Source organism: Macaca thibetana, chromosome 2 (assembly GCF_024542745.1).
Source record: "Macaca thibetana thibetana isolate TM-01 chromosome 2, ASM2454274v1, whole genome shotgun sequence".
NCBI classification, from domain to species: domain Eukaryota; kingdom Metazoa; phylum Chordata; class Mammalia; order Primates; family Cercopithecidae; genus Macaca; species Macaca thibetana.
Window position 1 is genome coordinate 150,131,655 of NC_065579.1, and position 26,103 is coordinate 150,157,757.

General features: G+C 40.5%; 1 protein-coding gene across 26 annotated transcripts in view; it reads right to left on the minus strand.

Moving 5' to 3' along the window:
- Positions 1-26,103, minus strand: part of KALRN (kalirin RhoGEF kinase) — a 708,666-nt gene that overhangs the window by 317,831 nt on the left and 364,732 nt on the right. For 20 of the 26 annotated variants that reach the window (XM_050781532.1, XM_050781538.1, XM_050781528.1 and 17 more), the window contains exons 12-13: positions 17,172-17,380; positions 13,620-13,794 (exon numbers count right to left, since the gene is read on the minus strand). In XM_050781532.1, the coding sequence (XP_050637489.1) occupies positions 13,620-13,794; positions 17,172-17,380 (384 nt within the window). The remainder of the gene's footprint in view (positions 1-13,619; positions 13,795-17,171; positions 17,381-26,103) is intronic. The other 6 variants (XM_050781536.1, XM_050781534.1, XM_050781551.1 and 3 more) reach the window with 1 other exon arrangement.

A 26,103-nucleotide genomic window follows, 5' to 3' on the forward strand; every position in this document is an offset into this window, starting at 1 on the left:
GGAAAACCCAGCATTACTTATTGCGGGGCGTCCTTGGGGGATCCAGGAACCAGTGGGTTGACAGGCAACGTAGGTTTTTGTTGTAGCCCCATCTTTGAAGAGTACTTCATTCTCTTAACTCGAGAACGGGGTTAGACTCATGAGACTAAAAGAGATTATTTTTAAAAAGATAATTTAGCCTGGGTGCAGTGGCTTGTGCCTATAATCCCAGTGCTTTGGGAGGCCAAGGTGGGAGGATCACTTGAGGCCAGGAGTTCAAGACCAGCCTGGTCCATGCAGTGAGACCCTGTCTCTCCAAAACAAATAATAATAAATTAGCCAGGCATGGTGGCATGCACCTGTTGTCCTTGCAACTTGGGAGGCTGAGGCAGGAGAATCACTTGAGCCCAGGAGTTCAAGGTTGCAGTGAGCGATTATTATGCCACTGCACTCCAGCTTCGGTGATAGAGACCCTATTTCTTTTTTTTTTTTTTTAAAGCATAATTTAAAATATAAATAGGCTTTTATAGTTTTTATAGAACTAGGCCTGTAAATATCTTTTTTCGTTACTGTATTTTTAAAACTGATGTATAATTTACATACAAAATACACATATTTTAAGCATTCAGTTCTGAGTCTTGACAATTTTATACACCCATGTAGTCATTGCCAAAATTAAACTATAGAGCCTTCCATCACTCTAGAGAACCTACTTGTGCCCCCTTCCAATCCATTCCTCCCCTCCCCAACCCACAACTAGGTACCAATTTCTGATTTCTATCATCATAGATGTAGTTTTGCCTATTCTTGAATTTCATACGAATGAAATCATACAGAATATATTTTTTTAACATTTGGTTTTTTCACAACATGTTGTATCAAGATTCATTCATGTGGCTGTGTGTATGCATGGTTCATTCCTTGCTACAGCTGAATAGAGTACCATTGTATAGATAGGCCACAATGTGTTTATCCATTCTCCTCCTAATGAATTCTTGGGTTGTTTCCAGTGTTTAGCTCATATGAATAAGGTTGATGTGAAAGTTCTTGTAGATGTCTTTCTGGGGACATAGGTTTTCATTGCTCTTGCATAATTACCTAGGGGTGGAATTATATATAGGCCATAGGGTAGGTGTATGTTCAACTTTATAAGGGAACCATCAGAGTTCCTTAAAATGATTGTAATATTTTACATTCCCAGTAGCAATGTATTCAAGTTCCAGTTGCTCTACCCTCACCATCATTTGGCATTATCAGTCTATTTAATTTTAGCCATGCTAGGAGGTGTGAAGCGCTGTTTCATTATGGTTTTAAGTTGTATTTTCCTGATGACTCATGATGGTGAGAACATTTTCAAATGCTTATTGACCATTTGTACATCTACTTTTGTAAGATGTCTTTTCAAGTCTTTTGCCCTTTTTAAAAAATTGAGTTAATTAATTTTTCATTGTAGATTTGTAAAAGTTCTAAATATATTCTGGATGTAAGTTCTTTATTGGATAATATATGGAAAATAGCCCAAACCACAATTTTTACTCCATTTTCTGGCCTACGAACTAAGGGGAATTAGAATAAAACTAAGACAACAAGCATGAAAGGAAGAGCCTGCCTTTTCTTTTGATTTTAGGTGCTGTCTGTTTCTGTGAAACTGAGTCTATGAGGCATCTATTTGATGCAGGAAGATCCAAGGAGTCCCACAGCCAGGAATCTATGGAGTGGAAGGTGCCGATGGTCCTGGTGAGGGAGAACAGAGTCAGGTCAGAGGGCTTTAGTTGAGAGAGTGATCTCTGGGATCTTGGGAATTCTAATCTAAGCTAAACGTGAAATATGTCCAGGATTCGATATTTGGTGTTTCTATATTCTTTCCTCTCCTCTCCTTACCCTCCTCCACTCTCATCGCCTGACACCATTGAATTGAGGAACCCAGGTCTGTTATGAAGCCTGGAGAATGGGAATTTCCAGGGCCTCCTCCTAAGGCTGCCCTCCCTGGGTCCACAGGCTCTCTCCTCTTTCTGTTGGATTCCCCTTTCTTCTCTCCCCCAGGCACTGATGCTCACAGCTTTCAATTAGTCTGATTTGTGTGTGTTTAATGTACACTGAATTTAAATTATTCTCTTTCCTAAGTATTTTCTGTTTCCTCTAGGAATGTTTTTTTCATTAGGTTCTTCCTCCCCATCTTCTTTCTGGGGCATAAGGTTGGAAGACAATAGGGGTCCATTTCTTAAAAAGAAAAATAGTTGTTTTCAAACATGAAGTTGACCTTACTGCTAATAAACAAACCTTTTTTCCAGCCTTACCCTGTGCTCTTGTTATGAACCAGTCAGATGGGTTACTTGCTGATGCTGAGAGCAAGTTCTGCTGTCTCCAGCCTTCTTCACTGGTCTAATAGCCCTGAAATGCCCTTGTCCTTCCTCCCAACCTGCTTAAGCCCTGACCACCCTTCAGAGTGAACCCTCTGGCATGAAGAGCTTCACGACAACACCCAGACCCAGATATTTTTCTCTGGCTTATCTAATAACATGGGCCATGGGTGAGTTTGCTAATACAGAGAGACAAGACGGAAAAGAAAAACCTGTGCCAGCGAGTGAATTTAGTGATTTTACTCCATCTGGAGAGAATTTGTTCAGGCTAGAAACTAGGGCCTGAAGCCAGTGAATGAAAGATGGAACACAAGGTTCCCAGAGGGCATTCCACTTTCAGTCAACCTATTTTGCTTTCTCCTTCCACTCAGTTACCACTGTCTCAGCTCCTGGCCCGCTCAGTTCCCCACTTGCTCTAGTGGCCTCTGTCTCCCTTACTCTCCTGAATTAATTGGGGAGTTAGGAAATGATGACTTATTTGACAGATACATCGGCAATATTTCTAGTCTAACAATTATCTACTCTGAGACATCAATAAGGGAAACCAGAGAAAGAGCCAAAATAAAATTTAAAAAAGGGTAAGAGGCAGTGGGAAATGGAAAATGGGAAGCCTCACTTCACAAAGAAGCCCAACCTGTCCCTGCCAGATGAGATCCACCAAATCCAGTATTCTGCCATGTATTCTGCCATGAAAATTTGCTTCATAGGAGTTGGTTTAGCAGTCGCCTTGAGCTCTGTTTTCTTGGTATTCCCCAGTATTTATGTGTAGAGAAAGCTATCATCCCTCTTCCCCAGATGTTTTGATGTGTATCTGCCTGAATCAAAATTCACCTGCCCCCCTTTTATTCCCACTTCCTATGGTCTACCCACTTCAACTCTTTACCACCTGCAACACTGGAAATCTCACTGTGTAGTTCTTTCTTCAGATCAGTGTTTTGATGTTGGCAATAATGACGAAGAAGACAGTATGACTGAAGAAGACATTTTACTTTGTATTGTGCATTTATCATGCGGCAGGCAGTGTGTTAAGTGCTTGATCAACTTTATTTAATCCTCATAGCACTATGGGAGGAAATGAAAGCACAGAGAAGTCATATAGTTTTTCCCATGGTCTCAGAGCTGGTGGTGGCAAAGCTGAGCATTTAATGACCAAGTCCAATGCTCTTAGCCATGGTGTTACATCAATAGGGCTGCCCCAAGAATTGATTTTGGGGCGTATCCTTCTTTTTACTATTCTCACTTCAGAAAAGTGCCAGTTTTACCCTTCCTGTTTTCTTCTAAAAAACAAAACAAAACAAAAACAAACAAACAAACAAAACCTCATAATTCAGTTTTCTTCACTTCACATGAGCCTTTTAAATTAATTATATATTTTTGAGCAGACCAAGAAATTGTGTGTTTGTGGCCTTAGATAAATGCCAGGCATAATTTATCCTTGCAAGAAAACACACTGCCTTCCTCCAGTATATTTTTTCTTTTTTTAAAAAAAAAATTTCTATGGAACGCTTCACGTATTTGTGAGTCAGGGGCCATGCTAATCTCTGTATTGTTCCAATTTAGTGTATGTGCTGATGAAGTGAGCAGAGTACAGTATATTTTTAAAGAGCTTAGTGATTTTTTTAAAACCAACTTGGCCAGATTGCTCAGTATAAAGGTAATATTAACCCATATAGAATTCTCTGGTCCCAGAGGCCTTTGTCATGAATAGGAGACACATCTGCAATTTGGTTTGAGACTTAAGTTGCAGCAGATAGAAGTGTGATCTGTTCCCTACACAGGCAGGGTCTCTGTAAGGCAAGAGCAAATGACTTTGGCTCCCACAGCAGGTGCTCTGAATAAACATTCAGGGATCTCCTAATATGATTCAGTAACAAATCAGAAGAGAAACAATGAGAAAGAATAAGAAGGGATGTTTAATTGCTTAAAACCTGGAAGTAAATATATATATAAAAGAAAACATATTATGAATAATAACAATGCTGACTACAATGTATTAAGTGCTGATTAACTGCCAGGAGCTTTGCTAAAAATATTGTGTGTTAACTTATTAAATCCTTACAGTATCCCAACAGGCTGGGAAATACTATCTCATCTCCATTTCTCAAATGAGGAAACCAAGGCTTCAAGGACAACTTGCCCAGCTGGGTGTGGTGGCTCACGCCTATAATCCCAACACTTTGGGAGGCGCAGGCAGGTGGATCACTTGAGGTCAGGAGTTCGAGACCAGCCTGGCAAGCATGGTGAAACCCCGTCTCTACTAAAAATACAAAAATTAGCTGGGCATGGTGGCACACACCTGTAATCCCAGCTACTCTGGAGGCCTGAACCCAGGAGAATCACTTGAACCCAGGAGGCAGAGATAGCAGTGAGCCGAGATCAGGCTGCTGCACTCCAGCTTGGGTGACAGAGTGAGACCTGTCTCAAAAAAAAAAAAAAAGCAAAGCAACTTGCCTAAGGCCAAACAATTAGTAAAGGTGGTAAAACAGGTTTCGAACCCAGGCAGTCTAACTCAAAATACTACACACTTGATCACAGCATTACTGTCTCTCAGCAAAGGTGATCATATACATTAACGAACACTACATATGTTGCATATGTTAAGATTCAATCTCATTCCAACTACCAGTAGGAAGAAAGGGTCCATGGCATTACATTGTGATGGGATGCCATTGACATACCTGCGTTGTCAATTGCAAAATGAGCATCTTTCTGTTTTATGACATCATTATTTTTGTGAAGATGAGGAAAGTGGAAGACAAATACTCTCCACTGACCTACAAATGCTGGCTGAGAGGGAAAGACATATTGCAGCTGAAGAAACCATCTCATTGCGTGGGAAGAGCTATTTTATCTATAATGTATCGATATAGGTTACCGTGATGAATAAACTAGCTAAAGTACCATGGTCATTTACTCTTGTCCAACATAATGTTGAGTTCCTCTCTGTTAATCAATTCTTAAAATGATAAGATTAGTGAATTCTAAAGCAGATTATTTTAAAGTTATCATAGCATTTCCCTGTTTTAGTAATATGTATAATCTCTCTGAAGAGTTAAAATATTTGTTTAAATAGCTAAAGACCTTTGGGAATATTGTAACAAATTTCCAGAAGAGAAAAGGGACTTGAAAGTAATGAAATCCACTCAGTTGTTTTTAATTTTTGGCAAATTAATGTGAGAACATATTGCAAAAATGCTGTAATTGATGAGTTCCAATGTTCAATTACTTAATTTCTATACCAATTGAATAATTTGGATAATTGGATAATTTTTATGGCCAATTTCATGTTCTTTTCTTCTCTACCATCATGATTAAAACTGAGGTCCTTGGCCAGGCACGGTGGCGCACGCCTGTAATCCCAGCACTTTGGGAGGCTGAAGTGGGCGGATCATGAGGTCAGGAGATCGAGGCCATCCTGGCTAACACAGTGAAACCCCATCTCTACTAAAAATACAAAAAAATTAGCCGGGTGTGGGGGCAGGTGCCTGTAGTCCCAGCTACTCAGGAGGCTGAGGCAGGAGAATGGCGTGCACCCGGGAGGCGGAGCTTGCAGTGAGCCGAGATCGTGCCACTGCACTCCAGCCTGGGTGACAGAGCCAGACTCTGTCAAACAAACAAAAAAACCCTGAGGTCCCTGATATAATCACAACTGTCAATTAACAGGGTTGGGAGGGATCTTGGTCATTCCTTTTTATAATTTTGTCCATACCATTGCCTTTTATCATTTTGAGATTTGTGGAACTCTATTCTCCTTTTAAAAGATCTCTCTTTTTTTTTTTTTAATTTATTTATTATTATTATACTTTAAGTTCTAGGGTACATGTGCATAACATGCAGGTTTGTTACATATGTATACTTGTGCCATGTTGGTGTGCTGCACCCATCAACTCGTCAGCACCCATCAACTCGTCATTTACATCAGGTATAACTCCCAATGCAATCCTTCCCCCCTCCCCCCTCCCCATGATAGGCCCCGGTGTGTGATGTTCCCCTTCCCGAGTCCAAGTGATCTCATTGTTCAGTTCCCACCTATGAGTGAGAACATGCGGTGTTTGGTTTTCTATTCTTGTGATAGTTTGCTAAGAATGATGGTTTCCAGCTGCATCCATGTCCCTACAAAGGACACAAACTCATCCTTTTTTACGGCTGCATAGTATTCCATGGTGTATATATGCCACATTTTCTTAATCCAATCTGTCACTGATGGACATTTGGGTTGATTCCAAGTCTTTGCTATTGTGAATAGTGCCGCAATAAACATACGTGTGAATGTGTCTTTATAGCAGCATAATTTATAATCCTTTGGGTATATACCCAGTAATGTTTTGTTGAAGAGCTCCTATAACGTATATTGCTCACTCATTCTAGAACCTAGTTATGCTTGAGTGTCAGAGTGTTTTCCCCCCCGTGTAAGCTGAACACCTTCTACTGCATCCTTACCAGAAAGAAGGAGCATACAGCATTTGAAGCTTGATAATGTTACTTGAGCTCAGGTCCACAGCCCCAGATCCACCCCATTACAGAGCGATCTGAACATTCCATCAGGGATTTTTGACAGTTCTACTGAAAACAGGTGACCTACCAGAATACTAAAGCTTGTGAATAATCCTGTTTTGTTTTTTTTTTTTTTTTTAAAGGACGATAGTAGGGAAAACCTCCCAGTGATCCTGAAATTAATTTGTCAAAAAGTCTAGAAGAGACTATGAAATAAATATTTTGTGAGGATTAGGTTTACTTCATTGTATTAATTCTACGTGTTTTTCCCAAAGGTTCTGGGGGTACATTCAGAAAATGTGACAGTGATCATTAGGAAGAGTCCACAAAGATGACCTCAAATAGATCTTAGCTTCTTTCTTGATATAGTTGCTATGTTGGTGGATGTGGCATGTTACAAATGTGGAGAACAGCAAGGCCTTGCAGTCTCGAATGGTTTTTATGGAAGAAAAAGTGGCAAAATTGGACTAGATGATGGGCCCTTAGATGATCCACAGCTAACAGTGACTGTGCAGACTAATGGCTCTGTGTCCCCCAGAGAAGAGCCTGTAGTGACGCACCAGACAGTCCTGTCTTATCTGCCCAACTTTTCAAACAGCTACAACATTGATAGTAATAATAAGTTAAATTTACATCTATTTTCACAGGCAGAAGAACTGTGCAAAAAAAAAGAAAAAAAAGAAAAAGACTAAATGTGAGTGACAAAATATAAAAGCTGCCATTTAAGGTTATTTTTTTTTAAAGTCAGTGTACTGGAAGCCCTTACTTTGAAATAACAACCAGGAGCTTTTAAGCAAGCAAAGCCTAGACAAGACAGGTGATGAAGTCATTAAAAAGGTACCTATCTCCTGGGCTGCACCAGAGCCAGTGCTCTGAAGAGGACACATCCAAGCCTGTATGTGAGCCACGCTCCCTTCAGCAGACAGTGACCAAGAGAGTCAGTGGCTGGAGACCATGTCCTACCCAGAAAGAGATGAATAACATAGGGGATATATACCACAGAGGGCTGACACTAAGGATAAATCATAATAAAATATTTAGAGTCAGGGGATTGCAGAAATAACTCATACAATCTCACCATTTTTCAGATAAAGGAAAAGAGGCCTATGATAAGCATTTTCAAATATTTTTAAGGCTCCCAAGTAAGAGGGAGCAGACTAATTTCTTTTTCTTTTTCTTTCTTTTTTTTTCCCCCCCTCAGAGAGTGGAACAAGGACTGAAGTGTAAAAGGTGGAGATTTTGGTACAACATAACAGTGAGATCATGAGCTCCCGCCTTTCTTCTCTCTTCCCTGCTAAGCCCCTTTCTGGGCTCTGGAGATATTCTGGTAGAGGCTGGATGGCATCCTCCAGGGATGCCAAATCCTAGCCACCAACTTTTGCCTGCCCTCAGATGTAACCTCATTGGGAAACCCTCCATGGACATCCTGACTGGGCTAAGTATCTGCCCCTTCCAGTGTTCTCTGCAAACCAGGAGACTCTATCATAGAATTCTTAAATTGTATGACGATTCTGTTTCTGTGTCTCCCTGTTATATCCTCAATGTCCAACATGGCTTTTGCTGCATAAGTAGGTGCTCACCAAATGTTTACTGAATTGAATTTCTATATAGGTAAAAGGCTGACTGAATGGTCTCTTTCTAATATAAAATGCGAAGGGCCTCTGCAAGCAACTAATTGAAGAGTTGAGACCACCAGTAAGTTATAATCAGCTTATCTTCTTTAGGTAGAAGTTTCCTCCTTGAATGCCGTTTCTCCCCAGCCTTAGCCTGGCCCCTATTTGCTTTAAATGAACCCCATAGATTTAGAATTGGTAGATCATCCACTACTCAGGTTAATTACTCAATAAACTTTCAGGTGCGTTAAGCACACCTTGCTTGCAATTACACAGATATTTAAAAGAAAAACTATAAAGGTGGCCCATATTTTCAGAAAGTTCCTTGTCTAGAATATCTATCTTTCTTGGTGTCATTTCTAAGGCTTTTCAACATGAGTATGCCCATCTCAGAAAATGCCCCAAATTATCTATTGATAATAGAAAAACTATCTTGATATAAATATGCATATATGTGTATATATATTATATTATGCACATATATTTTATCAAGCCAATACAAAGTGTATAAAATTTCCCAGGATTTTCATTAGTAGACTGGTGCTGGAGTCTCACTCTGATCACATGGCAGATGGCTTTGTGGAGGGCATGAAAAAGAGGGCTCCTCGGAGAAGGTAGGAGTGTCACAACTCTGTGGGGCTGACTGTAGCTCATTTGTTCACTGCTTTCTGCACATTTCAAATTATTGCTTTTTTTCATTTGTCCAGTTAAATAGATGTATCTACTATCTAGTTTTAACTAAACTAACCTTCACAAAAAGACACATGGTTTAACGAGGTTCCTGCAAAGAAACTGCAGTTTGAAGATAATACTAATCATGAAAGCACAAGAGAACTTTGAATTCTCTGTCAGTCACATTATGGGGTAAGGCAACAATGACAATCTAATCCAATCTCTCAAGAAACCAGGGAAAAAATAATTGGAAATTATCAGAAGACTATTTGAAATATGGAACCCACAACTTCTAATGAAAAAATCTAAACCTCTTCCCAAGAGCCTGTTGAGTTTTGAAATTATTAGCCAGTGATCAAACATTTTTATAACTTAAAAATGAATAAATATTTATATGTAGGGGGTTGCAAGTTCAAAAAAACTGAGAAGGTACATAATCAAAAATGTTCAGAGACCACTGGCCTATTCTTGCTTCTAAAAATATTTTTCATTTCTTTCTGATTGTCCTTCCTAATTGTATAAAACTTGGAAATGTAAGAAAGTATCAAACATAAGAAAAAAAAATCACCCATATTCTTACCATCACAAAATAAACATTTGTATTTGGTAAAATGTCTCTTCTATCATAACTAGTTTATATAAAATGTCTTTCATAGAAGGAGGCTGAACCAACAGGAAAAAAACATTACAGGACATCATGTTCCATTATAGGTCACTCTGGTCTCCATGGAGTCCAAGAAGGTATACCAGAAATCCAGCTATGGGCCTGGTTTTGAACATCTGACTAACAAATTTAGGATGTTTCACTTTACGTGGGCGCACCCTATGATCTCATTCCAGGTTATAAAGTGAGCACCATTATTATTGAGTAAAAAGAGATTGGTGCAGCAACTCATATGCTATCCTACTGATTACATTAACTGGCTCATCTGGGCCCTCAGTGATATGCCTAAGGAGTCACGCTTAGATTCCTCAGATGCAGGGTAGCAGGCCCCCTCCAGTGTTCGGTAATCCCGAGGAATCTGGAGCATGTCTATCAAATGCCTTCCTTTAGGAAAGAAACCACACTGTAGGTCCTATAATCACAGACCCTTCCCTGGCTTATGTCAGCATAAACACACCTCTCGTTACAGAAACCACCCTCAGTTTCACACTCAGAAGCTTCTCTAAAAGTTCGTTCCTCATCCCCACAGTGAGACATAGCTGGTATTTGAATAATCTCAACACCCTCAAAAATAACTTCTGACAATCTGACTCAAGGCAGAACTTTCATAGGTTTGGCAGGATTTCCAGTTCTAAGATTAGATGTAGCATTCTCCCCAAGCTTTTGGGCCTCCCCCACAAGACAAGGGAATAAGACCCCTTCTAAAATCCGGATGTTATAGCCTACACCAGAGGATGCAGAATCCTATCATGATTTTTCTCTCCCTCACTTTATGAGGCCCTCACACTCGTGCTAGCCTGCATACCAGGTTGTCCAGTTGTTGTCCAGTGCTTGGGGTACGAAGAGGAATTTTCATACATACAAAGGCTAAACAATCTATTTGTTTATTTTTTATTTTTTTCTGAGACAGGTTCTCACTCTGTCATCTAGGCTGGACGGCAGTGGTGTGATCACAGCTCACTGCAACCTCCGCCTCCTGGGCTCTAGTGATCCTCCCATCTTAGCCTACTGAGTAGCTGGCACCAGAGGTGCCCATCACCACATCCAGCTAATTTTTTGTATTTTTGGTAGAGATGGAGTTTCACCATATTGCCCAGGCTGGTCTTGAGCTCCTGAGTTGAAGTGATCTGCCAGCCTTGGCCTCCCAAAGTGCTGGGATTACAGGCGTGAGCCACCACCCTCGGCCCCATAATTTAAGTATCAAGTTCCTCTCTCATAACCTTTAAACCAGATCCAATTTTAATGCATGCGATTTAAACCCACAGTTTTTAAAGGATATTTTCTCCATATGTTTTAGATCATTTTTTAGGAGTGGAACTGGATTTGCCTAGAATCGAAGCAAGCAAAGACACCCATGTGATGCCCCCAGCTGATGTGAGGGGCATAGATGATGTCAAAGTGAAGCTAACTGACCCATTCCAGCACTGAACCAGCAACCCTGACTTCCAGGCCACAGCCATCTTTTCAAATAAAACTTACTCCAAACCCTCAGATTGTTTCCTCCCCCTTAAGCATGTTTTGAAGCAGACCCAGAATGACAGGAGAGTAAATAAGAAGTACAACAGCAAAACCACCAAACCTGCTAACATAATTTCTCCATGGATATATTCACTCCCAGGGGGCAAAATGGAGCTGAGGAATGATTGCAGGAGTGCCTTTGGCTACTTTAATCAACTTAGCCTGTATTTATTTTTGTACATCTCAATCCAAATTACTAAAGAATAATGACCCAAACCCTCTCTTTTACCTCTTTATTACCTTGTTACCCTGCCTTTAAAATGTTCACTACATACACTTTTCACTACATGTCAATAGTTTTATTTTCCCACTGGCATTGTGATTGTTTTTCAAAACATGTTTTGATACTACTTGCCACCTGAAATCCTGAGAGTACATTCAAAATAAATAAAAAATATAAATAAATTCACATAAGGTTATGAAATCAGTTGGAAGGACAGTTAAGATCTAGATTTAAAGGCTTAACTTCTCCTTTGTTCCAGGACCTGTCCAGAAAGCATCTTTTAGAACGTGAAGTCTTTTTTTTTTTTTTTTTTTTTTTGAGACGGAGTCTCGCTCTGCCGCCCAGGCTGGAGTGCAGTGGCCGGATCTCAGCTCACTGCAAGCTCCGCCTCCCGGGTTCACGCCATTCTCCTGCCTCAGACTCCCGAGTAGCTGGGACTACAGGCGCCCGCCACCTCGCCCGGCTAGTTTTTTGTATTTTTAGTAGAGACGGGGTTTCACTGTGTTAGCCAAGATGGTCTCGATCTCCTGACCTCGTGATCCGCCCGTCTCAGCCTCCCAAAGTGCTGGGATTACAGGCTTGAGCCACCGCGCCCGGCAGAACGTGAAGTCTTTAAGCAAGAAATTACAAGTTCTCCCAAGGAGGCAGGAGTACAGATGTGCTTGTAAGAAAGTAAAGGATAGAAAGATGAATACCTTTATGATTGCTTTTCTTTTACACTTCAGATTCTCAATACGAACATTTTTGGACCCAGGATTAAAGCAAAGGGTAGCTGTTCCCAAGACAGTCTCTTGTATTGAGTTGGATTAGGATGGGATATTGGAGCTTTCAATATATTTTTTAAAAAAATTTCCTTCCAAAGCTGTTCCACTGAAGTTTCCGCAGATATTATCGGGAAGATCACTCTCCAGAAACCCAGGGGCCCTAACTCCAGAGAGATGGTTGGCATGGAAAACAAAGTTAAGAAATGGTGGGTGGAAAGCTGGTTTTTCCTCCTACCATACCAGCCAGGAGCAAAGAGAAGACATGCCTTTAATTCAACCCTTTGCCATCCCTGAAAAGGAAAAAGTGCCTTATGTTGGATATTCCTTATACCACAGAAACCCTATTGGCCTGGCTTTAGTTACGGTTTCAAAGCAGAAAATATGAAAAGGGGGAAATTATGTGAGAGAAGACATTACTAATTGGTATGATAAAGGGGACATAAATTTACCAGAATATGTGATTCCAACCTTCCGAAAATAAACTGAGGAGTTTATGAGAAGAACTAACAAATGATCTTAGCACAGGCTTACTTTCTTAACACATAGAAATCAAACTGCAGATACAAATTCCCCTTCCTGTGGTGCTTGGCTTCTTAACTGCTGTGTGATTGAATCTAATGCATGATTTAAATTATCAGCTCTAAGGAGGCCACCTAATTTTAACATCTACCCATTCATAAAGCTGTGAAATTCAATGACTCTACTCCCACCATCAAACTACCAGCTCCATGGTATTTCAGGAAAATGCCAAGTAAGACTCTAATAGATAGCAATAAAAAACTTCTTGGCTGGGCACAGTGGCTCATGCCTGTAATCCCAGCACTCTGGAAGGCCAAAGCAGGCAGATCACCTGAGGTCAGGAGTTCAAGACCAGCCTGACCAACATGGTGAAACCCCATCTCTACTAAAAATACAAAATTAGCCAGGTGTGGTGTCACGTGCCTGTAATCCCAGCGATTTGGGAGGCTGAGGCAGAAGGATCACTTGAACCTGAGAGATGGAGCTTGCAGTGAGCCAAGATGGTGCCAATGCACTCCAGCCTGGGCAACAGGGCAAGACTCCATCTCAACAGAACAAAACAAACAAACAAAAAACCTTCTCAAGAAAGTAATCTACAGACAGATAGTAAACTAGAGGGGCTCCGCTCGGCAGTAGGGGATGAGAAGGACTGGAAGGAATATGTCATAGTGGACTGGGAATTTCTTGTGTTCTAAAAATGCATGCTGGATGCTCTAATTTCCTTAGGCTACTACCCTGTCCCTGGGGCAGTGCCCTTGGCCAGGAAGCATCTTGGCCCCTTTCCACCTCCCGTCCTGCTCCCCGCTCCAGTACCTCGATGGTGTACTGCTCAAAGATGCGCAGTTGCAGGAAGATGTCCAGCTTGATCTTCCGCTCATGGAACAGCTCCTCCATCTGCACCTGGGCATCATCAAGCTGCTGCAGGACCGACTCGATGTGGCTGATAGAACTGCCGTGGGGTGTTTTGTTGTTGGACACAGCTGAGTCCCTGTGGCAGAGTGGGGAGAAAAAGGGAGGGAGAGGCCTTTCCATGTTAAAAGTGACAGAGAAGGAGGGGGACCTTCCTCATCTGAGCAAGGTGGATGTGAATCAGTTGAGTCATTCAATCAACAGACATTTATCAAACTCCTGCTGTGAGCCTGATGCTATCTGCTTAATGAGTGAACCAAAGCTATATGCATCCTGTTTTGGGTTCACAAGTCTATTTCCAAGACTAGTTGTTCTCCTATTCCTCAAGCAGACTTGTGAAAGAAATAAGATGAAATTATGTATGAGAAAGGACTCTAAAAGGCATAAAATATTAGAGAAATGGAATGGTTCCACACTTATATGTAGTCTAATATGTATAGTTTCAACACACACATACACACACATACATCTATCACAATACATACAGACAAACATATTAAAGGCATATTTTAAAAAAATCTTCCTACTTTTACTTCACAGACTCTTTGTTAAAACAGATGATGTCATGGTTGCCAAAATTGTAAGCATGCACTTTATAAAGCTATGCTAAAGTTATGGGCTGGTGTTATTATACTAAACAGGCTCAGGCTATACTTAGGAAAGCATAGGATCTGGAGCCTGCAAACCTGAATTAGGTCTCTACTCTGATATATTTAGGCTGGTGGTCCTGGGAAATCACCTCTCTGAGCCTCAGCTCCCTTATCTGTCAAGTGGACTTAATAATAGTGGACTTAATAATTTCTGCCCTGCCCACTTCACAGTTTGCTGTTAAATAAGAGTGCACATGAACTAACACCAGTAACATGTTGTATGGATGATTATTACTCCTGAAAGGACACAAGTGAAGTGTCAAGTGCTGATCAGGAGAGTTAAGGCTAGATCCTAAGAAGCTGGGACAACCAACAAAGGCTGCAAACAGTTTTGATGTGGGGGTTTGAAGAAATGGAGAAACACAGTCAATAGGAGGAGGTGTAGCCTCCTCTGAGGAGGGAGAGTCTCCACAAACGTAGTAGGGAGAGGTGATGCCTTGTAGAGGGAAACTGAGAGATAAACAGATTGATTTTGCTCAGCAAAATTAGGTGGTGGTAATTATAATAGGAAAATGATGGAGGCTAAGTTAAAGTTTAGATTCCATAGAGCCTTGAGTAAGCTAGAGCCCTAAAACTTGAAATAAACTGGCACACTCATTATCTTGTGACATCTTAGCTTCTCACACAATTTAAGGAGTCAAAGGACAAGGAGGAAATCATTTATTTCCAATCATCTCATCAGCAGGCTTTCTGAAAGCCATGTTCTTTTAGCCTGTGTTTGTCTCAGAAGCAATGGTATCTGAGCTCATTCTGTTTCTGAAGATGGCATAAGGCTAATTTGTCAAGCGTCCTTCTGTCTACCATTCAGAGGGCTCCCAATTCCTGCCTCCTCACCCTGGCCTGTTTGTTGTGATACAGGCACAGTTTCTACTCCCACAACTGCATAGACATCCCCAGGCATGAAAAGAACATGAGATGTACTCAGTGCTATCTGCTATGTATTTGTTGAGGGCTTTGCTGCTGGGAGGATATGATTATTCTCCTGGATTGTTCCTCTCAGTCCTTCTCCATCACTCATCTTCCAGAAGGAAGAGAATGATTTTGGACCATTTTATGCGGCACTATGTCAGTGTCACAGTCACTAGGAATCACAGAGATGATGTAAAATCTCCCTTAGGTGCTCTAGTGACAAGTGTCAGAAAAATCACGAAGACCTAGGGAAGATGTTTCTGGTGTGTATGAGGTATCCTGCCAATGTCCACTAAGCACCATTTACTTCTTTTTCTCTTTGACTTGCTTTGATGTCAGGGAGGGGAGCCTAGGTTAGAGTCAGGTTACTGGCACAATGAATGGTCACCAGTGGCTCTTGGTAATATGCCTGCGGTACTCTCTGAAACCCATGGAATTTAATCTTGCAGAGCAGGCATCACACACATTGTTGCCTTTGCCATCATCAAGTAGCCTTATGCCCTTAGGCATTGTGCAGGTTTACAGTTGTTAAGAACGAGTGGCATCTCCATAGGCCTAGCCCCACAGAAAGTGAAGCCAGCCAAGCCTGTGAAAAGTATTTGAATAGATAACACAAAGCCATCACAAAATTCTAGAGCTGCCAGAACTCCTAGAGTGAACCCCTTAATTACACAGACGAAGCAGCTGAGGCCCAGAGAGGTTAAATGACTGTCCACTATTTGGAATTCTCTTCAGAAGCAAATGACAGTGGAGTTTCCTAGGGAGGCAGACAAAGCTGTCATGTATTATATATTCATGAAGATGAATTAGGGGAAGAAGGAAGAGAGGCTGTCTTGTTAGCATGCAATAGGAGGATTTGGAGCATCTCATGTGCATGTTTGGAATAGAAATTATTAATTTCCAACAGAAAAACATGCCAGGGCCTTCTAAAGGTAATTTCTCATTGTTTATTTAATTGGACAACTGGTATGGGTGAAAAAAACCGTCTCCAATTGACGTAATTCCCTCAGGCCCTAAGGCTGGCCTGGGACTTGCTGATGAGATTATTTCTGTCCAGAGCTGGCAGAGGTCCCAGCACTCAGTGATTTTGGGATAGGAACAAGTCCCTGTGGGCGGGCATCATTAGCACCATCAAATCCTATTTATACAGCACCTGGGCATGGGTTTGGTTGCTGAGGGCTTGCCTAAGGCCTCATGACACTTTATCTAAGGAGCCAGTGTCCTTGACAGGGACAGAAAATTAGATATTGATGCCAATAGAAAGGAGGCAATGGCCTGGGTAATTCTAAACAAATGAAAAGTTTTAGACAGGATCTGTCTCCTTAGTTATGTTTTTTTAGGTTGATGCAGAAGGAGTTTTATTTTCTGGGCAGCAAGGAATGGTAAAAGGTCATAATTGGGTAACAGGGAACTGGTAGGACACCACCACACTTTTTCTATGTCTTCATGGGTCCAAAGTCAAACATCAGCAAAATGATCTGATTTTGCTGACTGGGGCACTGGAGGTCAGAGTTCAGCCTAAGACCAGATGTCAGATAACACCATATTCCATAATGTCTATTTCTCTGCATGAGCAAATATGCCCTAATTCTTAATGATTTTTTACTTTTGTTATTTTTTTGTCTTTTGTTAATTTTGTTGTATTTATATTACTTACTGATGGCTGAATAACATCCTGAATGATAAATAATGCTTTGAAACATTAAAGTTTTTCCATTTACTATTTCATTCTAGACTCAAGTTGGGTATGGTGCAGGCATTTTTACATCTTACAGATAAAGAAACCGAAGCTCACACAAGACCACAAAGCAAGATTTTGCTGAGTCAAGACTGGGACAGGACTTATCTCACGTCTAGCCCGAGGCATTTCCCACTGGAAAGCTCTGCCCATGCTGACCTGGCCTCGCTGGGCTCCCCCAGGGAGGGAGGCGCTGACCTGAGCTGCTGGATAAGGTCTTCGCCTTCCTTGATGACATTGAGCGTGGCATCTAGAGTGGCGGTCTGCTGCTGCTGGAACTGCTTGATCAGTTCCTGGACTGCATCCACAGAGTCTGCACAGACATCCTCCAACATCTCCTTCTGAAGGTCTTCCATCCATGTCCACAACTGTAGAGAGGGAGCAGAGACTCCACTCAGGGAAGATGGGAGAGGCCAGGGCTGGGGTGAGGGCAAGGTAGCTAGACTGGAATCACCCAACTTACTCTCAACCAGTCAGTGCCATTCTGATCAGCACACCTATGGGTCATTTTGTGTTTTTACATTTATATTCATCACCAGTCTTTGCTAAGTTTACTCCATTGGTGTTGACAGTCCCTAAAGACAGGAATCACCCCTGGCTTAACTTCCCTGTGGTTCAGGGAAACCTACAGGTGTGGTCTTAGAGCAAGGAGATCAGTCATCTTTGAGACACCACTAGGAAGAACAGGAGACTAGAATGAACGAATATTAATTTCCTCTTTCAGAAAGGAGGAAAGGGAGTAATGTGCTCTGTGCACATTGATTCCTAGAAATGTATAATGATATTGCAAATATACAAAGAATGTGGTGGTCAATAAGAACTAAATGCACATTAACTGAGCATATTCTGTACATATCCCATAGTATTTTGTTCTTTTTAAAATTGCTAGATTGGTTAGAAAATTGAATGCTAAAGATGGTGGCTTATCTTAATTTCAATAAATGTAAGAGACATTTTCCCATAATATTCAAGATGATAAAATACAACTAGGTATTACTGGCTAGATAACTTTAAAAGAGCTAAGTATAGTGTTTTGAACAAAATAAGCATTGGAAATGTTGAGGAGTTAAAACTGAATTACTGAAAAATCATTTATTGATAGGTTTTCCTCCTCATACTGAATACAGGTCTCCAGTGGCCTGCCAGAGAGCTCACTTTTGACTACTTTGAGAATTTTCATAAATGAGAGAGGGGAAGATGAGTCTAGTGTTTGCTTTGAAACCAGGAGTCTTCACCTGACCAGCAGGAAAGATAAGCTCAGGGCTCTACCAGGAAAAATGTCAGTAGAGAGAGAAAACTGATAGATGGAGTCAGAAGATGCAGATTTTGGCTTTTATTCCTCCCATTACTCATGGTGCCTTTGCACAAATCACTATACCTTTCGATCTCCATGACATCATGTGTAAAGTAGGTTGTGGAAAGCATGAAATAAATTGGTTAATTTCCATCTGGTTCTAACATCTTAAAGTCTTCCCTGTTAAAAACATAGGTAAATGTCTACCTCAAGAATATTATTTCATCGAGTTGGTTCTCAGTATGGTAAATTACAGTATGGCCTTTTCAATAAGGGAAGATTAAAAAAAATAAAGAGAGACAAAAATAGTCTTCAAGATTTTGGACAAGTTATTCTTTGTTCCTTAGATAGAGAAGCCCTAGATGCGGCAGAAGAGGTTAACAGGAAGATTAATAAGTTTTAGAGGCTGTGAATAAGAAAGTGTAAAGAATGTCCTTTTTTTTGGCCGGGCACGGTGGCTCAAGCCTGTAATCCCAGCACTTTGGGAGGCCGAGACGGGCGGATCACTAGGTCAGGAGATCGAGACCATCCTGGCTAACACGGTGAAACCCCGTCTCTACTAAAAAATACAAAAAACTAGCCGGGCGAGGTGGCGGGCGCCTGTAGTCCCAGCTACTCAGGAGGCTGAGACAGGAGAATGGCCCAAACCTGGGAGGCGGAGCTTGCAGTGAGCTGAGATCCGGCCACTGCACTCCAGCCTGGGCGACAGAGCGAGACTCCGTCTCAAAAAAAAAAAAAAAAAAAAAAAAAAAAAAGAATGTCCTTTTTGTACAGGTGAGTAACCTCCTGAGTCTTAGTTTCCTTATCTACAAAATGGGAAGAACAAGATTTGCCCTGCTCACATCAAAGACTGTGAGGACTGAACTATTTCCTTATTATTAATGCTTTAAATAAACTTATAGCAGTATTAAGCCTATAGCATTATGCTGATTGCTATAGGGAATGCAAATTATTATTCAGCAACCCTCACATTTATCAGCTTGCAAATCTGGTTGTAATTAGTTCAGTTTATTTCCTTTCCAAATAAAACACCAAACAAGTTTTCCAGACCATATAAGCTGGGATACATGTTGCTGTAAGTGAGAATATGCTAATTTCAAATCAGCATAAAACCAGGAAGTATAGGATATTGATAATGATAGCTTAATGTCACTTCATATTTTCTGGCTGTAGTTTTGTCTAGAGAGAAAACACATTTTCTAAGTGTATTTAAGTCTTTAGGGAAGAGATGATGGATTCTCTGAAAAATTATTGTACAGAGAGGCAGTGTAGCATAGTCTTTAAGAGTTTCAGGGGCTGGGTACAGTGGTTCACACCTGTAATCCCAACACTTTGGGAGGCCAAGGTGGGCAGATCACCTGAGGTCAGGAATTTGAAACCAGCCTGGCCAACATGGAGAAACCCCGTCTCTACTAAAAATACAAAAATTAGCCGGGCATGGTGGCAGGTGCCTGTAATCCCAGCTACTCAGGAAGCTGAAGCAGTGGAATTGCTTGAACCCAGGAGGCAGAGGCTGCAGTGAGCCGAGATCACGCCACTGCACTCCAGCCCGGGGAACAGAGCAAAACTCTGTCTCCAAAAAAAAAAAAAAAAAAAAAAAAAAGTTTCAAATCCTAGTTCTACCACATATTAGCTAAATAATCTTGGGTAAGTTACTTGTTCTCTCTGCACCTTGGCTTTCCTTATCAGTAAAATAGGGACAATAACAGTGCTTTCCTCCCAGAGAGTTGTGATAAAGATTACAAATAAGTCGATATATGTGTATGTATACACAAATATATTATCTATCTTACTTATCAACAGTGTCTAACATATAATCAATACTGTATCAGTGCTACATATTATTACATTTAAAAGATATTTTTAGCTTAGACAACATGGTAAGACCCAGCCTCTATAAAAAATTTTTTTTTAAAAGCACAAAAATTAGCTGGGCATGTTGGCACACACCTGTAGCCACAGCTACTTCAGAGGCTGAGGCGGGAGAATTGCTTGCTTGTTCCCAGCAGGTCAAGACTGCAGTGAGCTGTGATTGTGTCACCGCACTCCACCTGGGTGACAGAGCAAGACTCTGTCTTTAAAAAAAAAAAAAAAAAAAGATGCTTTTGCTGCAAGCCATCTCCAGTTCCCATTAGAGGGCAGAGGGAAAGTTTGAAGTACTCCTTCATTTTGGAGTTTGTATAAGATCAACATCGAATTTAAGATTCTTCGAGTTTAAGGTCCTTCAAGATACTAGATTGGGCTGGGCATCTCTATTCTGTTTTTGTCACTTTGTCTCAGGATAACCGAGGAAAGCCTAGAAACTAAAAAGTCTTGATAGTTCTAAAAGAAAAAAGATGTAAAGAGAGAGAGGTGAAATTGTGGACCTGGGGCACACAGTCACTGCCTGGTGGGAGCAAACTTAAATTGCAAGCTCACAGTTTTGAATAAGCACCTCTGAGGCTTAGCACCATAAGGTAGATAGAAATAAAAGTTGGTGCTACTAAACCATGAGTAGAGTCAATATCCCATATAATAGGCTGTAATTTTTCTAGCCCTCTCAGTGTCCCATAGGTTTCCTCTGTGTATGTCCCTCTGATTTAGCCCTGAAAAACATGCTTTGAAAAAAGTCCAAATTAGAGGGACACTTCTGCTACTACTTTACTGATTATTAAGCAGTCAGTGAGATCCAGCCAGAACAATCTTTTCTGTCAAGCTACTACAAGCCGATGTTTGCTGGAACTAATTAGGTAAAATAATGGAGCGAGTGAGGCAGCAGCAACCACGTGTGCTTTTTTCCACACTGTCTTCCACATTGGTTTCTCTTCCATGGGTGAGCCGCTTTCCTTTCTGCTTATCTAAGGTTTAACATTATAGCACTGTACCTTCTCCATCAACCCACCCTTTCCCCAGAAAAAAAAAAAAAAAAAAAAAAATCCCATGTTTCAGCCATTTCCAGACCCTCTCTTCTTGATCAAAATGTATGTGTACTATGACCCTTCTTTTACGGTCCCGCTCTCTTCTTGGCAATGGTTGCTTGCTCCATGCTGATATACACATGTAGATGGTTTTGTGCATTCTTTCTTACAGAAAACACATGTAGTTGTGACCAAAAATACCTACATCCAAAAGAATGGGTCCAATTTGAGAATTTCTAGAACCTTGATAGAGGTATAGTTAAAGGAGCCTTTCCATGCCCTACATAAGATTAGCTCTAACAGTGAACCAGTGAGTCAGCCCACAGACCCTCGCCCGCTTGCATAGTGGGGCAGCCTGAGAAAGGGGCAACTGAAACAGACAGGAAGGAAGCAGACAAGAGAGGAAGAGCCTAGGAGGTTTGTAAGAAAAATAACGAGGCTTACGGATGAGTGGTTAAGGAAAGAGGTCATTTCATTTCACTTTCTCCGGCTGATTGGCTGTTCCATTTGCACAGCTTGGGCAGCCATTGTGCTGACAACAATTGATTAACGGTATCAGCAATCCTTAAGGATGCTGAAAGGCACACCATATCCACATGGTGAACCTCCTCTTCCCTCATTTTGAAAAGATAATTTTTCCTGGGCATCGATCACCTGCTCATTTCTTAAATAAATAGTACAACAGTACAGCAAGTGAAACAGAGGATGAGGCTATTTTTGTTCTTAAAGCCATCACCCCTCTTGAAGACCAATTTAGTTTTGGTTCCAGAGTTGGTGGGTAGAGGAACATGTGTATATAGGAGTGTCTGTGGTGTGTTTGCACCTATTTGAGTAGGAAATGGTGTGGCAGAATGATTCCACAAGGCGAAACAAATAGAAATGGGTATTTAATTAAGCTGTCTAATAAAGAGCAGAGGTTGGTTACTTTGGCCACATTCCTTATTTAACTTGACTTATATTTATACAACAAAAATATCTAAAAATGGATATTTTGAAAGCCCAGTGACTGCAGCATTTCCATGGAAACACAGCAAGGAAAGAGAATTCTGTGATGACAATTTCTACAGGGCAGGTGCTACAAATGCGATGTTCCTGGAAAAAAAGAATGAGGACTTGGGTCAATGCTTCTCCCAAACTTGCCCTAGCTCTCCAGACCAGAAAACAAAGCTGGCTGCCCTCTTGGCTCTAGGCAAAAAGAATGTATTTAAGTTCAGCACAATTTGTACTAGTAGTGGAGGCTCTGGATGTATAAGAAAGTCCCAAGTACATGTTTGTCGCCTTTCTTTTTTGAGTAACTCTTCTGTATAAGTAGGGATGAATAGTTCTGCTTTTGAAAAATAACATTTATTGGATTGTTCCTGATTATAAATTTAAAATGTCATTGAAGAAATCTTGCAAAACAAACAAACAAAAAAGCCAAAAAATTAAATCTCCCATAACATTCTTAAATTCTTGGTATATTTACTTCTGGTACTTATTCTATATGTGTTATTGAAATTGTGTTGTATTGGATATACAGTTTTTATAATTATACCACAAGCTCTTCCTCATGTCATTAATGATCTTTGGCAATGTGATTTAGAATGACTGTGTAATATTTTACTATATAAATGCACTATGATTTGTTTCACGAAATCACCCAGTGTGAAACATTTAGATGGTCTCTAATTATTCAAGATTATGACTAACACTGTGATGAAATAGTTAGACATTTTTAACCCTCTAGGTTCCTACAATAAATAAAGAATTCATGAGGCCAATAGGATTAAGCAGACTTGAATTTGCAGAAGAAATGAGCCTGGAGGTTATCTTTTTATATCTTCCTCCTGTTTCCTCTCTGATCCTAATTAGAGTAAATCTTTTGATGTGGAAATATGGCAAAAGTAAAATTATGAACTTTAGCCTGGGGAGTCATAGGAAGTCTAGGTTAAATCATTTATGAAGGTGGATATTCAGTTCCCACTTAGAAATCTCCTGCAAAAGGGGCTTTCATTCCATGAAAATTATAGACTATGATAACATTCTGTTAGAAATTGGCACCAAGGCAGAAATTATTATAGGAAGGAAGAAATGGAGGAAGGAAAGAAAGAAGGAAGAAGATAGCCATAATGAGGCAGAAATGATTTACAACAGTATTTATCAGCAGTACCGAAGGCCACTTTAGTAATGCTGAGCAGATTTTCCATCTATTCACTCTACTCACAGTAAGAGGGAAAAGCAACCACGGGCACCTCAAAATTCCCTAACAGACTACTAATCCTCTCCTGAATAAAAAGCCAGAACTTTGCCTATAGAGTCAAGAGGAAGGAGTCAAGAGTGAATGAACTCAGGAACACATAGGACCCATAGTTAGTGATGTTTGAGAGGTGATGAGTCTTGAGAGGTATTAAACAGAGTACGGAAAAATCAAACCACAGGAGTTCTTTCATGAGACCATTCAAGGACGCTCATTTCTGCCCCCCTAATAATCCATTTCTGCCTGCTATATATAGGTCCTGAAGGAAAGCTCCCATCAGCAAGTTAGATACCCCACCCAGCCCCCCTTATTTACAATATCTGGAGAGCTCAAATCAAAGAACTGCAATAGATTAAAATGTAATTGAAGGGACTCTCCTCTCATTTTTCTTCTTCTTTTTCTTTTACTTTTGTTAGCAGAGACTGGCTTCCCATTGTCAAGTAAACCCATTTATTCAATATTTATTCAGTACCTCTATGTATCAGACACAGTAGTATCTGTATCTACATATCTAATGTCACATGTGTACTATACATATGAGCACTCCCAATTTAGTGAAGGAGAGAATCACAGCTCAGTGTGACCATGGCACCACTGATGGAGGTATATACAGCGCTCTGCTCTTGTCTGGGTGAAAGTTGCAAGCACCCGGGAAGAAGTTCAAGGAAAAATAAATAATGTCTAAGTTGAGCTTTAAGTTTCTTATTAAGCCTACTTTAAAGAAACACTAAGAAAAATGTGGGAGGAAGTTTCCTACTAGGAAAAAATGAGTGTTAGTATTGTACTACTTTATTTTGTAATAGTCATCCTCATAATTATTACAAAGTAGCAGAGATTAAGAGCAATTCTCCCAAAGGTATGAAGCATTAAAAAAAAAAAAGATCTGGAAATCAAACCTACCTGGCATCCAAGATCTTGCTGTACTTAGTGGGTGGGAACATTTGCATGTGTGTGTACACATATATGTGCATGTGTACACATATACATGTATGTGCATGTATACGTACACACACCTTATTTTCTACGCTGCCTTGCAAATCACTTAAAGGGGACCTCACACAGACTGGTTTGGATGGGAAAGTGACCAAGAGGGAACATGCAGATACAAAGTCCCAGTGCATGTCCCCTGGGAACAGCTCCTCTGTGACAGTCACTCAAAATGTTGCTTTTCTGTCCATCCTGAAAAAAAAAATAAAATCTGTATGATCAGAGAGTTGTAGATGTCTTGAATAGAATGAGCCTCACAACCATAAACCCCTTTGTATCCAGGCAGGGCTGCTCCAAAATTCTCTCATTTTTTGGGACTGAGGAGAAAGAGACTATGCAATTTCCTGATAGCCTCCTGTTTGAATGAATTCTCTGATGGAAAAAAAAAATCCATTCAAGTCTCTGTTTATTCGCCTGTATATAAAAGTCTTTGTGGCAAAGGAGAAAAAAGCATGGCCGTTAGAGTCAGAAAGACCTGGGGTCAATTTCTGTAGTTACTATCACCTAGCTATAAAATTATGGGCAAATTATTAATTTTTCTGAACTTTGGTTTTCCCATTTGTAAAACTGGAATTTTAAAAAATGAGAATTGTCATGGCTACGAACTAGATAGCTAGATAGCCTAGCACATAGTTTGTGCTAAATAAATTTCAGTTCTTTCTCTTTCTTCACCAGGCCCCTGTATCACACCATTCCTTCTAGTAGTATTTCACGTGAATGTGACTTTATAGCTGAGCTCCAGTGAGGAAACAAGTCTCAGGTTCAAACAGGACCAAGCTTAGCAAGATGTGAGAGATATCCGGGAAAACAATAGTCAATAACTCCCTGACTATTCCTGTCTCCCACACCTCCAATCCTGGCAACACTGTGTATTTCTCAGCCAAGATCTGTCCTACCCATTAAGCCCCTGATTTGGGGTTTAGAAATGTAAAACAGAAAAATAAAAGTAAGGAGAAGGAAGAACAAAGGAGATAGAAAAGAAAAAAACAAGAGTGTAGGTCATAGGAAGACAGGTAAAATCTCTGCTGTACTACTGAGAAAGTCTGTAACCTTAGAAAAGTTATTTTCTGAGGCTTAGTCTCCTCATTTAAAAACGTGTTTAATAAAATCTATACCATAAGATTATCATGAAGGTTACATGAGATGGTATATGTGTCTGGCAAGTAATAGGTGTCCATTAAAAAACGCATGTAATGTATTTTGAGAGCTTACAATAAATCAAATCTTAGGCTCGGTAAATCACCTATACTACTTCAGTTTAATTATTATTATTATTATTATTTATTATCATTATCAACAGCAAATAAAGAAGACGAGAAGAAGAATGGAATCTTGGATTCACATTAGAACTTTAAGGGGCCTTAGAGCCACCAACTCCAACTGCATAATTTTATAGATAAGGAAACCCAAGGCCAGGGACATAGTGACTTGCACAAGCTCATATGGTTCTTTAGCAGCAGAATCTGGTCTAGAATCCCAGCCTTCTAGCTCTGTGTATAGAAGGTGGGAGATGTAGCTAGAGGAATTCCTGAGAGCCATGGTCACTCTTTTGGGAGTGGTAGTTCCATGGAAACTGACCCTGGTCCACCACTTCTCCATGCAGCCAGCACCGCCACAGCCCTCATGAGGAACATGACTCCTGTTCGTTCATACTCCATTCTATCACCCACAGGCTCA